The sequence below is a fragment of the Schistosoma haematobium genome, chromosome 3 (assembly GCF_000699445.3).
Source record: "Schistosoma haematobium chromosome 3, whole genome shotgun sequence".
In the NCBI taxonomy this organism is placed as follows: domain Eukaryota; kingdom Metazoa; phylum Platyhelminthes; class Trematoda; order Strigeidida; family Schistosomatidae; genus Schistosoma; species Schistosoma haematobium.
In genome coordinates this window covers 38,142,534-38,157,586 of record NC_067198.1, presented here as the reverse complement: position 1 = coordinate 38,157,586, position 15,053 = coordinate 38,142,534, and the positions used below count along the sequence as shown (strand labels likewise).

Sequence of the window (15,053 nt, the reverse complement as noted above, 5' to 3'; positions counted from 1 at the left end):
TTTTCTTATTGGTCAATATTTATTTCACGTGTCGTTTTCCTGCTGGTCAATATTGTACAATGTTATTTTCTATTTTATGGTACGATGTGGTCTGCTTGGTTGGTATATAAACAGAGTATGTTTGAAATATAATGATTCATATCTCCGAGGCTGAGACTTGTGTTCTGGACTCAACTGGCTGGGCTAGACAGGGAAGCAGGACCAATCAGAACCCTAGGTTGTTCTTACGTGTTTGCGCGTCTTTGGTCCGATCGATAATTCACTGTCCTCTAACCTGCCGTCACAGTTATAGCAAAATGATTTATAGATATTTCAGAGTTTTCAAAGTTTATGTCACGAAATGATCTTATCTAGACCAACATTAAAAGCCTGGAAGAGTTGTAAGGACGTTTGATTGTAGTATGGGACTGTTCAACAGTTGGCATCTACGATTCTGCACGCGAGGTTCGAATACTGGACCTTTGGTCACGCGCTCGAACGCCTAACCTATAGGTCACTGAGCTGGCACCTAACTCCGTTAGTTTATAACTTCAATCAGTTTAGGACAGAGGTTAATTTCTCGCGCGCGAGACTGAAGGTCCTGGGTTAGATCCTCATTCAAGGTCGTAGATCCTCACCGCTAAGCTATCCCATACTAAGACAAAGCGTTTGTCCAACGCTTTCAGGTTTGCAATGGTGGTCTAACTAAAAGCAGTTCGTGATTTAGGCTTTGATAATATTTATCTGTAGAGGTTTTTTTAAAAAATAATCCCTGTAATGTGATTTTGATGCTTCTTTTTTTCCGAATTGTTTTCACTAGGATTCAAATGATCAACCAATACCCTGGGTTCGTATACATCTGGATTATGTTCGTAGTGAATTGTCTACTGGTTCCAGTGATCAAAATGGTCATTTTAGTATGATTCTACCGCCAGGAAAGTATCGTTTCACATTACGAGCTCGTGGTTATTTAGATCTTAGTGAAATAATCAATGTGGATATATTGAAAAGTCCTATTTATCATGTTTTTTATATGAAACATGTTGGTGGTTTATCTCCTGCCTACCGTTTATATGTAGTTAGTATGATTGGTAAGAAATCAATTCAGATTCGAGCATATATTTTAAGTCACGTTTACCTTAAACGGTATATGTATGTTACTATCTTTGTGTCTTTTTTTGTTTTATACAAAATATTTTGTCGAATAACTGAGTGAGAATAAGAAACTGTGTATGAATAGTCATGTCCTAAACACAGAGAAGTAATGAAATACTTTAGTGTGAGAAGGCTATGCGTTTATCTAGTGCTTCACAACGTTTCTAAACTCATCGTAAGAATCACATATACCAACAAAATAACTTCCTTTTGAGTTTATGTCCTTTCATTATTTGCCATAGTTTGGATCAAAATGCGAATACATGGATTTGTACATAGTTATTGACTCAAAAGAATTCGGATCATTTTCACACGAATTTACTGAAATCCTTAAGGGACTAAAAGATCACTTGAATTTTTTGAATAGACGAATAAAATGGTCTCATAGAATTTATAATAGATTTTCTCTTCAAAGCAACTGACTAATCTCCCTCAACATTCATTATAAAATTGTCAAATTAAATCCCAGAGTAGTACAGATAGTAGCAGTATTAGTCGTACTAGAAAAGATTAAACATCGAATATACAATTTGATAAGGAATATGAATTAGTGTAATAAAAAAATTTATAAGGGGTTTATAAACTATAGATCTAAGGAAAGAGTGAATGCACCTAACTCATTGTGATCGATTTTGACTATGTCATTCAAAGTCTCTAACCATTGGTTACAGTATTCACTTGAACCTCAACCACTTCTAGATTTCTTCCAACCTACTCATACATCATACAACATCAGCCGTTGAGGTAGGCGGTGTCCTAATCTTTACCTAGTGTTCCGTGTTTAACCTGTGCACCACTCACTGGATAATGTCAAAATACACGGGCCATACTTCAAACACACCTATGATCGAATACTAGTAACCTATGTTACAGGGTACTAATAATCATGTACAACTTGGTTTCGCAACCTCAAATGGTATCCGGCAAGGTTGTCCACTATCTCCATTTTTCTTCGATTTTATCATAAACCTACTGCTGGAAATAACGTCCTCGCCGACTGAATTTTTAGGAATTGACCTCCTACTGAGAGGTTCACTTATCGACTTGGAATACTCAGATGACATAACCCTGTTTGGTGAAGACGCTGATAGAATGCAGACTTTTGCGGTAGCGCTGAGCAGCAATGCCGGGATGTTTAGGATGCGTTTCTCCTCTTCTAATTGCAAATTGTTGCTTCAGGACTGGCCTGCATCAACACCTGGACTAAGGATAGGGAGTGAAGTAGTTGGACTCATCGACAACTTCACTTATCTTGGACGTCTGATCAGCCCTAATAAGTTGGGATCTGATGAAATCTCTGCGCGGATTCCAAAAGTTCTTTTGGTTTTGCCAGCTTACGTCACACATGAAGAAGGCGAGATATCCGTTTGTCGATTAGGGGACGAGTATACTGCGCAACAGTTCACTCTGTCCTACTTGACGGCTGTGAAACATGGCTTTCAAAAGTAGAAGATACTCGTAATTAACTAATATTTGATCACAGGAATATTGCTCTCATCTGCTGGGATCACCGGTTAAGTAATAGTGAGGTTAGACGCAGGGTATTAGGGAATGATGGTAAATCAGTTGATGTGGTTGTGAATCTTCGACTGAGATGGTTGGACCACGTGTTACATATGCCTGAACCCGATTACCACGACGCACAATACTATCTGGTGTTGGGGATGGTTGTTAGAAAGTTAGGGACGGTCAAACCAAGACGTGGCATCAGTGCTTGAATTCACTAACTTCTGATCTGAGCCATGTTGGTAGATTCAGACTACTTGGTTGGGGTCAGCGCGACTATCGTAACCAGTGGATGGAGACTCTTGGTGACATGGCTCAGAATCAGTCACATTGAGGTAGGTGTATACACTCTTTGCCTTTCCTTAAACCGTGAGATCAAAATTACTTTATACCTTTCTCTCTACGAACTAATTATTTCTCCCTGTATCATATCCTCATATGCAATCTTTCTTTTATATATTACTACAATTGAAGTAACTACTTCTATGAATTTGGTGTTTATCTTGTTGTGCTAATGAGGTGTGGCAACTTGGACCGATGCATATATGTGCCTGGTCCTATGTTGTAGCTGACAAACTCAAAATGAAAACATGGCTTACGGAACAACAACTTCAGAAAATACTGTGATATGTTTATCGCCATATATACGCTAAATTGTTTTGTGATTTAAGAACTGAGAAAGAATATTTAAATTAATCAAATTCTCCGTTAAACAAGAATGTGACTAAGAAGTTTATCAATATATTGAAGACCGCATATACGAATACTTTAGGCATAGTAAGTGCATACAACCACCTCTCTACAGTGTTTCGTTCAAGCTGTGGGGTTAGTCAAGGTTGCCTGATCTCACCAATAGTTGTGTTGGATGTAGGTAGCGGTGTTGTGGACCTGCTATTTGGAGAAAACATTTTCGACCTTGATCGTGCGGATGATATTGTCCTACTGTACGATTACACCCAAGCCATGCAATACACACCTAATTAGATGACGATTCGTGTCCATAGATATGGCATGTACTTTGCATCTTCTATGTATAGCTCTGTAAGTGGTGGTAGTGGTGGAATGAGTGAGTGATGAGATCGATTCAAGTATAATGAATGTCAGAGTGGCTTATGCCAATCTAGACCATCTTCGGTGCCTTCGTGATGTTAGTCTAGCCGTAAGAGGTTGGATCTACACTACAACGCGTCGATAAGAGTAGTTTTGTTCTATGGTTGTGAAACCTGAACATTCTGAGTTGAGGATGTTAAGTGACTCTCCGTGTTTGATCATCGTTGTCTCCGATAGGTGGCTGATATCCATTCAGTGGCAACAACATGCTAGTAATGCAAAGCTTTGTCGACGTGTGTGTTTAGGCATAGTGACAATAATTTAATTGATGTTACCATCTTGAAACCCCAACTTTGGTGGCTTGAGCATGCTCTGCAAATGTTGTTCTAGCGAACTCTACATGATGCATAATTTCTGGACTCCGGAACTGGTTGTAAAAAGCAGAGAGGTGGTTAATGTATAAGATTTTGTCGTGATATGAAATAAATTTGTACAGAACTGGGATCTGTCGGCTCTTCATAACTCCCTAGTTGGTGTTCTAGAGGTGGTGCAACATAGTGACTTGAAAGGTTATCAGACATGGTTAAGAGAAGTTAGTGGTGGTCCTGCTCTAACTTACTTTTAATTTGTTCATATAAGTGAAAGGAACATTTGTAACTGAAAGATTCTATTTGGGTTGTATTCTTATTAACTGAACTGCCGCTTCTATGACTATAATAATAATAATAATAATAATAATAATAATAATTATTATTATTATTATTATTATTATTATTATTATTATTATCACCATTATTATTCCACTTTCATTCATTAATTTCCATTCTTTCTGTTCTTTTTTTATTATACTCATCTTCATTTTTCTATCCCTTTACAATCTGATTTTTATTGTGTGGGGCATATACATTTTGTTGCCTCTTTCTTGCAGCATGTATGCACTTAGATAATAACAGTAATAATCTAATTGACTATGAACAATCTATGGGTAAAGTATCAACAATCAGTTTAGTTTAATGAGTATACTCAGCGATAATACTAATCAAACATTTATTATCCCTTTAATTTCATTAGCGGAGTGATATATTGTCACTATATTAACGTTTTTATGTTACTATCAGAAGTGTGATACTCATCGATATAGCGTACAAATTGTGTAAGTATTTTGTTTTATGAACAGATCATGGGAGATTATACCCAAATCTTGATGATTTACTTGCAAAGTAATATACGTAAATTGCATGAATGTGTAATGAGACAATTTTACTTTTGATCAAGAGATCATAATATAATAATTCGGTAATTCTACAGATTGTATTGTAACGGCGAATGTAAAGTATAACTTATTTTATATTTTGAAGAAAAAGATTAGATTTAATTGAGGTTCTCACTTCCCATATATGATCTGTTAATTATCGCCTTGTAGAAAAAGAGTATCGTTCTATTACAATTCTTTAAAGCGTAATTTGTGTTTGTTTCTTTCGTGTGTTATTCTTTTATTCTTTTTGTACGATAAACAACACTTCTGAAGTGTATTTCTTCTTTTTACGTTTCTCTTGCTTTACAGCCTCAATAATTGCATTATTTTCATGTGGTCTAACCATATATTTGTGTTATCGTTTCTGTTGTTACGCTCGTACACCATATGCAATTGTACGACGTTCTGTTGGTAAATCAGACAATACAACATCCTTATCATCAAACAATCAAATTAAACGTGGACCATATTCACTTCTAGCAGTAGATGATGACATCAATCATATCAGTTCTGATAACAATTCGGATAATTGCTTAGAATCCATGTTAAAGCATAGAAGTGATAAAGAATACAATGCATATGAAGACAGTGATGATGATGATGATGATGATGATAATATGAATGTGGTGGACAAGGAGGACCCAGGTGATCATGAAATAGTCGAGTATGATGTTAATATTCATCAAGCTAGTAAAATAACCTCATTAATTAAAACAAAACTATTTAATAAGCATAATAAACGTGTTACTAATCGTTTACACAATAAAACTCGTAAATACATTCCAAATTTATCGAAATTACCAAACAATAATGATGCATTTGAAGAAGTACAACTTGTTTAAAAAAACAAAAAAACACAACTTACATAAATAACTCACATCGAATTGTGTTATGCATTCCTCCTTATTTTAATGAATTATTGAATTCATGAAACCATTCCTTTAATTCTTGTATCTCTGTTGTGTATGTGTTCATATTGTCTAATCACCTACAAATTATAACTTGTCTTTGTTGTTTTGTTTATTTAACGATTTTTAAAAAAGATAATAAGTCATTCACTCATAACATTGTGATATTCTCCACGTGTTTTCTTTAAGAATACTCCTCTCTTTTTATGTGAATCCGTCTTTTTTTTTAACTACTCATAAGTAGTATATATGTATACTGCTGAAAATTATTTTGATGTCCTCTATTTTACTCTTGTTTTTTCTCTCATATAAACATACACACATAGAACGAAACAAAAGAGAAAGTTATAATCAGTAAAATTTTACTCATTTCAAATCATTTTTTGAATAAAGATTATTAATTGGTGATTTAGAGAACATTGACCATTCACCAATGAATATGCATACATCAATGATAATGATATTCTTTTCGGGGTTTTGTTTTTGTTTTTCTTTTTTATAGAAAATATGCAGATAATAATTTACATTTTATTTTGTGTTTTGAGTTTGTTCAATGTTTGTTTCCTTTTCCTATTCATTCCATTTCTCAAAAAAAAATTATTGTCATATCTTTTGTTTAAATGAATACATTATGACATTGTGTATTCACTTTTGGATGATGTATTTTAGTTGTCATATTTTATTTTACTGATATTACCTTATCTCTATGTTTGCATTTATTGAGAAATTTTTTTAAACAAATGTCTTTCTTATACTAACTATGTATGTATGTATGTATGTGTGATGTGGTGTAGTGTAGTGTAATTTCCATTATATTACTGTTATTCAATGTTGTCAATTGAACTGGCACTGTAAGACGAATAAACAAAGGTTACAAAAAAAATCACTTACCAATTATTATTGCGTTCTTTTTTTTTCGTAATAAGCAATGAAGTTTCGAAATGTCCAGGAAAATTTGTTACTTAGTATTTTATGATGGAAAGAATTGTTTAATGAAATACTAAACGAATTGTAGTCAATCGAACTAGAAATGTTATTTATTTATTTATTTTAACATATAGATAGTGGTACAAGGAGGCACCAAATACATATGCGCCACACAGATCTCATTTGATATGTGTGAGGGCTGCGATACTGCTCGGGTGCACGAAACGAAGCAGGTGGTTTTCTTAGGACGCCACATCCGAAGCCTTCGACCTGAAGGTCTTATCCGCAAGGCAGTGGAGCATCGTAAGGAGATGCAGTCCCATGGTAGCCGGTGACCAACGATTGGTTCATACGCCATTTGTTCCTTCAGGATCCTAGATTCCATGTGCACCGTTGGTTTGGAATCAGGGTTTTCCAACTCCCTTGAGTGGACTCTCAATGTCCACCAACCCAGTTAAAGCGCCAGACATTCGCTTTTCGTCCTCTCAATTTCGTAAACAACACTCGTTGTGCGAGAAGGCAATGAGTAGGACTTCCCTGGCAGAGGTTATATACGCGTGACCATATGAGAGCATTTCGAGAGGGAGAGCGGTCTCTCTCCACTCTCGGCCGTACCAGGGGATTCGAGGGCGAACTAGAAATGTACTCGTTGAATAAGGCTCATAAATTCGAACAAAACAAACAAATTGTAAAAACTGAGAAATAATCGAGAATGTTTGTATCTCAGTATTACAGTTTTGAAAGTCTCGTGTTCTCTAAATAGGGTAGTTAATTCACAAACTTTCACTTTTTTCTGAATGGCTGTTACTTACAATGTTTTTAAAGCCTAATAACTTTGTGTTACTTCCGTGTATCTTCCCATTGTTATTTAGGACTGCAATTAATCAGTCTCTCGTTGACATATGTGCATCCCGTGCGGTTTGCCTCGATATTACCTTCAGTCATAAGTATTAAAAGCAGTGGTGGATAGCGGCTAGCAGTGGAATCCAGGACGCGCGTTTCTTCCTATTCACGACTCGTCAACTGAATGTACCTGCATCTCAGAGTTGATGTTCACTCTGGGACTCGAACCCAGTACCGTCCGCTTCAAATGCCATCGCGTTATCCACTTAGCTACTGAACATCCAGCTGATGAGTCCCAAGTAGGTCGAAACGCGCGTCCTGGATTCCACTGCCAGCCACTATCCGTCTTTGCTTAAAAAGCCTAATAACTTTGTTTTTATCAGCTTTTGGCCATTTGTCTAATAGGTGAGTCTTTGGTATTGAAGTGTAATTTTCCGTAAGAACGTCATTTCAAGAATCCGAATTTGTAAAAAGCTGAATTTTTGAACATGTCAGTGATTAGTATCATACTATGACGAAAAAATAAACCTTTGAATGAAATCTCATAAAAATTACTCTGATGTACAAAACACACGCTCATTGAAAAGAAAAACGTTGAAATGTGCTTAATTCAACATGCCCATTGAAATCATTAGAAATGAAAACTACCCCAAATTTTGAACAGAAGACATATTCGATATAAGGACACGGATGCTAAGAAATTATATGTTTTGATAATTCTGTATGAGATCAAAACATCACTCTCATAGAACATCTCTGTTAAATGCTTATGTAATTCAAAGTGATGGTGAAAGGCAGTACACACACTTCACAAGAGTGAACAACCATGGGTATACATATATATCCTACTATGCTACATCCGTGTATATATTTAGGTGAGATGTCTAAACTTGTTACACCTGGAACTTTTGTACAACTCGCCAATATATTGAAAAGTCATTATTCCTATTTTGTGTAGTGACATCAGTTGACGATCATTCAGAAAACGAAGTGTGGTGGTTGTGTTATCATTGTGTCTGACATCTCGTGCGAGGGCACTCAACACATCAGACTGAACCAGATCTAGGAAAAATCATCTCGTTGAATTGAATCGATAAAAGTAATTTGTACTAAAGATTATTTTTTCTTCAAAGTGTAGACTTCTCTGTAAATGTTGGTGACAAGAATTCAATGATTTGTGTAATTATTCATTTAATGAAACATGCAAACAAGATTGTATGATTTTCAATCAAAACTATGTTTCAATGTATTAAAATCACTATTTTTTTATTCTACACTGTACACTACTCGATTAAATCGTGATCGTTATCTTTTTCAAATAATTAATTCAGAATAAAGTGACCAGTTTTCAAATATTATTGTCATTTAAGATATTCCATGTGATCATTGTGTCCGACGATTTAGTGAGAAAGGGAATTGCTACTTTCAGTGTATAGTTGAAGACTGTTTAGATGAAATCTTCATGTCCATAATGAATATAAGTTTTTACTACTAACCTAATTTTCTGGTTTTCGCATTTATTATATTCAGGTAATAAGTCGTACTACAGTCCGATAGGTAGCTTGCTGATAAGAAAAACGTTTGATTCCGATAGATTCTGGTTTCAAAATAGAAGTTGGAAGATTAAAAAGCTCTAAATAAACACAATAATCTGTGGCTGTGACAGAGCGTATCTTTTCATGATTGAAAGTGTTAGTCAACTTTAACAAGTCAAGAATCATACACTTTTCTGTTAGGATAAGACAACTTACAAACTTGAATAGATCACTTAATTTTCTTTTCGTCAAGATATTTCCGTCTTATGAATTTGTCAAAACCATGTACAAAATATTTCATTGAATTTTCAATTATCATCTATTCACAATATTATGGTCATTACATGTTATCAAAATTATGAAGATGTTGTCATCAATCAAGTAGACATATATGTGGACATGAAGCTTGTTGAAACTCGTTGATAAAAGGCATCTGTGTTTTTGTGAAGACGTTAATTCTATATGATAAGTAGAAATGTCGATTAAGGCAAAGATCTTGAAGTTACAATTGAACCGTGCAATTATTAAGTGTGTCGAACCTTCTGATAAATGTTAACCAGCAATAAAACTAGGTGTTGATTAATTGTGAACCCTACTGCGATCTAGAGGAATTTTAACAACGTGATACCAAACACATATACATGATGATTTTCTGTTGTTCGGATAAAGTATCTATGCATCAATTGTACTTTTGATTGGATCGAGTCATCGCAATGTTTATACGGCTTATCCATAGAAGTATGTTGAGAGTACCATAGGCTGTTAATCACAAGCAACTAGTTGAATGAATATACTAGAATTCAATTGGTTTTTTGGTGAAATAGAATGCTGACTAGTCACGGAGGTGGTGATCAAAACTGACTTGGGTACATTTATAATCAAAGTAGAATACTTGGTGTTTGGTGGATATCAAGTTTTTGATTCCATAGAAATTTGAATTACCATGGTCTCTCACTCTTGTCAAGTGTGTATGTGTGTATTAACCTTCACAATCACTTTGAATTGCGCAAACATTTAGAAGAGATTTTCTGTAAATAATAAATTTTTAATATCTCAATGAGTAGAAAAATTAAGTTTTCTGACGTTTCGTGACTCAATGCAAGCCACTTTTTCAGAGAATGTTCTACAAAAATGACCCTTTTATTGCATACAAAATTATCAAAGCAGATAGTTTTTTCGAATCTGTTCCATGATGTTTGAAATCTTTATGTTATCGTTTATTGTACACAATCCATGGGTAATCTATCAGTGAAGGCACACGACGTATGTTATTGGTTACAAGATGAAAATGTAAACATGGTCTCAATTGAATGTTACAGTTCGTCTATCAATACAAACAAAGCGTTAGTAAGTCGAAAGACCACTTCTTTCGTTTCCATTTCGTCTCTCTAATATTCCACAAAACCACTTTTATTCATCATACTCTAATAGCCACACATGAATCCTTGAGTAGCATTTATATATAATCAATAGACTACTCATAATTCTAGTAGAGAGACCGTTTGAAACTTAAAAGTAAGCAAACTTGAGTCTGATGATAGATACGCTTTTAATAAAATTAAAGGATTGGTTGGTAGTCTAAAAATCTTCACTTACTATGATACTAAGTACATCCGCATCAGAATATGGGGGAATCTCGTCATAATGAGTTGATGAATGATTACAGTTAGTTAAGATTATGATAAATTCGATTGTTCGAAACATTCCGAGGTCAGTTGGGAGCTATTTATTGTAAATTATTGTTAAGTTTGTTTATACTCTGTCCTAATTCGCTTCCGACCAACTTTTTTGTGTATTGTTTTATGCTACTCATCAACATTCAGTAAATAATTTTAGTAGTTGAGATCATGAGTCAGTTGAAGCTAGACCACCATGGAGAACCTGGAAGCACTAGACGGCCGTTTATATATCATCTTAGAGTAGAAGTAGAAACAGCGATCAAATTCACTTCTTAATTACATAATTATAACCGTTTATTCTAATTCATTTAATAGAAGACTCAACTTTACACGGTTTTGTCTAATGATCGATATATTTTTTTCGTTCAAATTTCTGAAACCAAAATCATTAGTCTCCAATATTAAGGGTAGTTATCGACTGGTAAAGCAGAATTCATTATTAACAACACTTGGTGATTGATTGAATTGATCTACACGTTGTAAGTAGGAAAATTACTTCACGAAACCTAATTTGTTGATCTTGTTGTTGTTGTTTGTTCATTCTAACACTTTACAATATAAACTTGAAAGTATTCTACAAAACATTCAGTATATTTAATTACTGATCATTGATAAATTGATTACAACATTGATGATTGATTTATAGTTAGAACATTGAAGGAATTCAAGAAGGAGGTAATTACCTCAAGTTATGTATTTAAGTAAGAGTAATCGTTAATTAATTGTGTCAAAATGTTCTCAATTCAACAAGGGAATAAGGTAATGACAATAGAATATTTTAAACAAATAATATGGTGATTTTATTTGTTAGATTATCTTCACTTATTCAATTTATTTGTGTATATTTCTAATCATCAGTGTTGAATGTCGTCACATGAATAAATATGGTGAGTAATTTGGTTTAACACTTCTATATTTGTCAAAATTAATGTATCTAGGTGATAGAAAATCTAGGGATAAACATGATCTAGAACCAGATGAATCACCAATAACGGTGGATGAACCGGGTAGATAATTATTTTTCATACATTAAATCGTTCGTACTATTCTGTTGAGTATACTCAGAATGTAAATATTATCACAATAATAAATGAATAATTTTCAATGATTAAGATCATGAGTCAGTTGAAGCTAGACCACCATGGAAAACCTGGAAGCACTGGACGGCCGTTTCGTCCTATTGTGGGACTCCTTCAACTGACTCATGATCTTAACCATTGAAATTACTACAATCTCCACAAAAACCCATCTGAGAATAATTTTCAGTTTATCATATTAATTTAATGTGTATAGTTGGTAGTATGTGAATATGATGAAAAATTAAATTAAAGTTTCATACTTCATTTTGTATTATTTGTTTGAATATTCCTATTGATGTTTAGGACTGCAATATATATGCATCCCGTGTGGATTGTCTCGATATTGCCTTAAATCACAAGCATTGTAAGCAAAGATAGATGATGGCTATTAGTGGAATTCAGGACGCTTCTTTTTGTCCTATTTTTCGACTCTTCAGCTGGATGAACCTACATCCCAGAATTGATGTTCACTCTGGGATACACGTTCATCCAACTGACGAGTTCGAAATAGGATGAAAACAAATGTCCTGGATTCCACCAATAATCACCATTCACATTTACCTACAAACTTCCATACTGTTATCATCTTTCAATAACATGTTTAATCGACTATGTAGAAGTTTATACTTCCTTAAAAATTTTAATATATCACTCTGTAATTGAGATATGAGAGCATATACTATGCTAGCATGTCAGAGGATGAATCAGTGAATCAAGTGTTGTTTTATAAATATATATCACAATATTTTTTATGTTCATTATTATGGATATTTTATTCAGATATTGAAACTTGCTGTTCTTGAAATTTGTGTACTATTCATTATCATATTTCAAAGTCAATTGATCGTTCTTGTATAGTGATATCAGTTGATAATTATTTATAATTTCAATGGTTGAGATCATGAGTCAATTGAAGATAGACCATCATGAAGAAACTGGAAGCACTGGACGGCCGTTTCGTCCTATTGTGGGACTCCTCAGCAGTGCGCATTCACGACCCCACCCAAGAAGATTCCAACCCAGGACCTATCAGTCTCGCACTCGAGCGCTTAACCACTAGACCACTGAGCTGGCCGGCATCCAACGGTGTTAATGTCTAACTTCCGACAATTCACGAAATTGAGTGACGCATCCACCAATGTCTTCAGTGAGTTACTATCTCACAACTGATTCGGTCGAAACCCATCGTTCACTGCTTCTCACTAGAACTCCAGGAAATACCTCTTGAATCCAGTTACTAGTGAGTATATGTTGATTCATATCAGAAGGGATTCTGTCGATATTATAGTAATTTCAATGGTTGAGATCATGAGTCGATTGAAGCTAGACCACCATTGAAATTACTGTAATATCCACAAAACCCTTCTGATATAGTTATTTATAACTAAACAGTGAGTATTAGATATTTTATCATAGTATCTAAAAATTTACTGTACATAGTATTTCATGAGCTGGAGAGCGGCCTATGCTCCTTCACGAGGAGTAACAGGCGTAAGTAAGTAAGTATTTTATGAATAACACATTTCAGTAGTATATGAATATAACACTACATCAATAAATTTCAATTGATGATTAGAAAGAGTTTACGTAACATAAGAAGTTTATTGTTTACTGAATAATTCTCATCGATTAAATTGTTTTTCACTTTATTGATATTTTAATTATGAATATGGTATACCATGGTTACCTGTCAAATTAAACTCAGGATATGATGAGATAAATGATAAGAGAATTCAATTGGCAAATGCTGAAATTAACGATATACCGATACGATTTTTTGGTTGAATTAAATCAATAAAATGAATTTATCCTCAATTTATTCTTAAAAAATGTAATTTATCTTTAATTGTTAGTAACAAAAATATGATGAGATATTATTGATGCATTCTCAATAATTTTGTAAATGAACTAATGCATTGTAATAACTTAAAGGTTTATTAGGTTAAAATTAATCAACATTTCTCTCAGTCTATGCGTTTTTTTGTGGAGGCCCGTAATTTGTCGTCACTTAGATCGAACGATGTTGTCGAAAGGGCTCTCCACTTTAGTGGCCCGAGATCTAACTCTAATTAAATCGTATGAATGTTTGTTATCACCTATCCTCGTATACAACCATCGACTTAAAACACGTTAGTCAATAACGGAATTTAGACAAGTCAATTAACGAGAATGACCTTTGAATACATATATTTTGTATGTTAAGTAAATGTAATAGAACAAAGCGAAAATGATGTGGAGTGGAGATGGCGCGTAAGCCAACTCGTTTTCAGCCCGGCGTTACTCAATATTTATAGGCAGACAAAATAAACTACAGACATGTGATGAGACATGGGATATGAAGTATACACACATATACGCTCATATAAAAACAGTCAAGACTGATAAGCGAGTAATTAACAAGATCAAAATATGACTCAAGTAGAATGAATAGATTGGGCTGTCCAAAAGTTAGAATAAAGTATATGGGCATAACATAATAACTGAAACTACACGTCTCTAAGTAACCAAGTAATGATATTAGAGTTTCCATTCTGTATTAATGGACTTTTAATGAAGTTTCTTGTTAAGCGTCAATTTTTAGAGTATTTAATAATTTAGTCATAATTAGTTTCGTGTCTTAGCCTATCAAAATCAATACTTAACACCTCCAGAAGCGTTTAATATCGTCTTTGAATAAGAGCGATGATAATCTTAAAAGTTTCACCAGTTTGCTTCATCAGCACAAATAGTAAGGATAGTATAGTAAAATCTTGTTGTACACTTCTACTGTTTCTTCGATCACACAGAAAAGTCTCGATCTGCAATTATTTTGTATCTTTTATTACGAAATTGGAAAGCTGTTTTTTAAATCCTATTTAGGACTGTTGATTATGAACTTTGTTAAAATCTATGCACATTTTGTTAACAGCCAGTCTTTTGTCTTGCATCACCTCTCAGTCTTCTCTCACAAAGTATGTGTTTGTGTGATAATTAGAAGTATTTGAATTATTATACGAATCAGGAATCCTTGAAATAACGCAATTTAAGTCAGGTAGAGTTATGTGAGCATAAATGAACGTAAAGCATTTGGAATTTAAAATCAGGTACACATCAAGTACAAAAGAATCATTAATTCATGCAAACACCACAGATCGTCA

At 34.1% G+C, this 15,053-nt stretch overlaps 1 protein-coding gene across 1 annotated transcript in view; it reads left to right on the top strand.

Moving 5' to 3' along the window:
- The window catches only part of MS3_00010665 (uncharacterized protein), a 50,482-nt gene extending 43,730 nt beyond the window's left edge, over positions 1 to 6,752 (top strand). Inside the window, exons 18-19 of the mRNA XM_051219060.1 lie at positions 800 to 1,070; positions 5,255 to 6,752. Of these exons, the coding sequence (XP_051069825.1) occupies positions 800 to 1,070; positions 5,255 to 5,787 (804 nt within the window). The 3' untranslated portion in view covers positions 5,788 to 6,752. The remainder of the gene's footprint in view (positions 1 to 799; positions 1,071 to 5,254) is intronic.
- Positions 6,753 to 15,053: the final 8,301 nt, after the last annotated feature.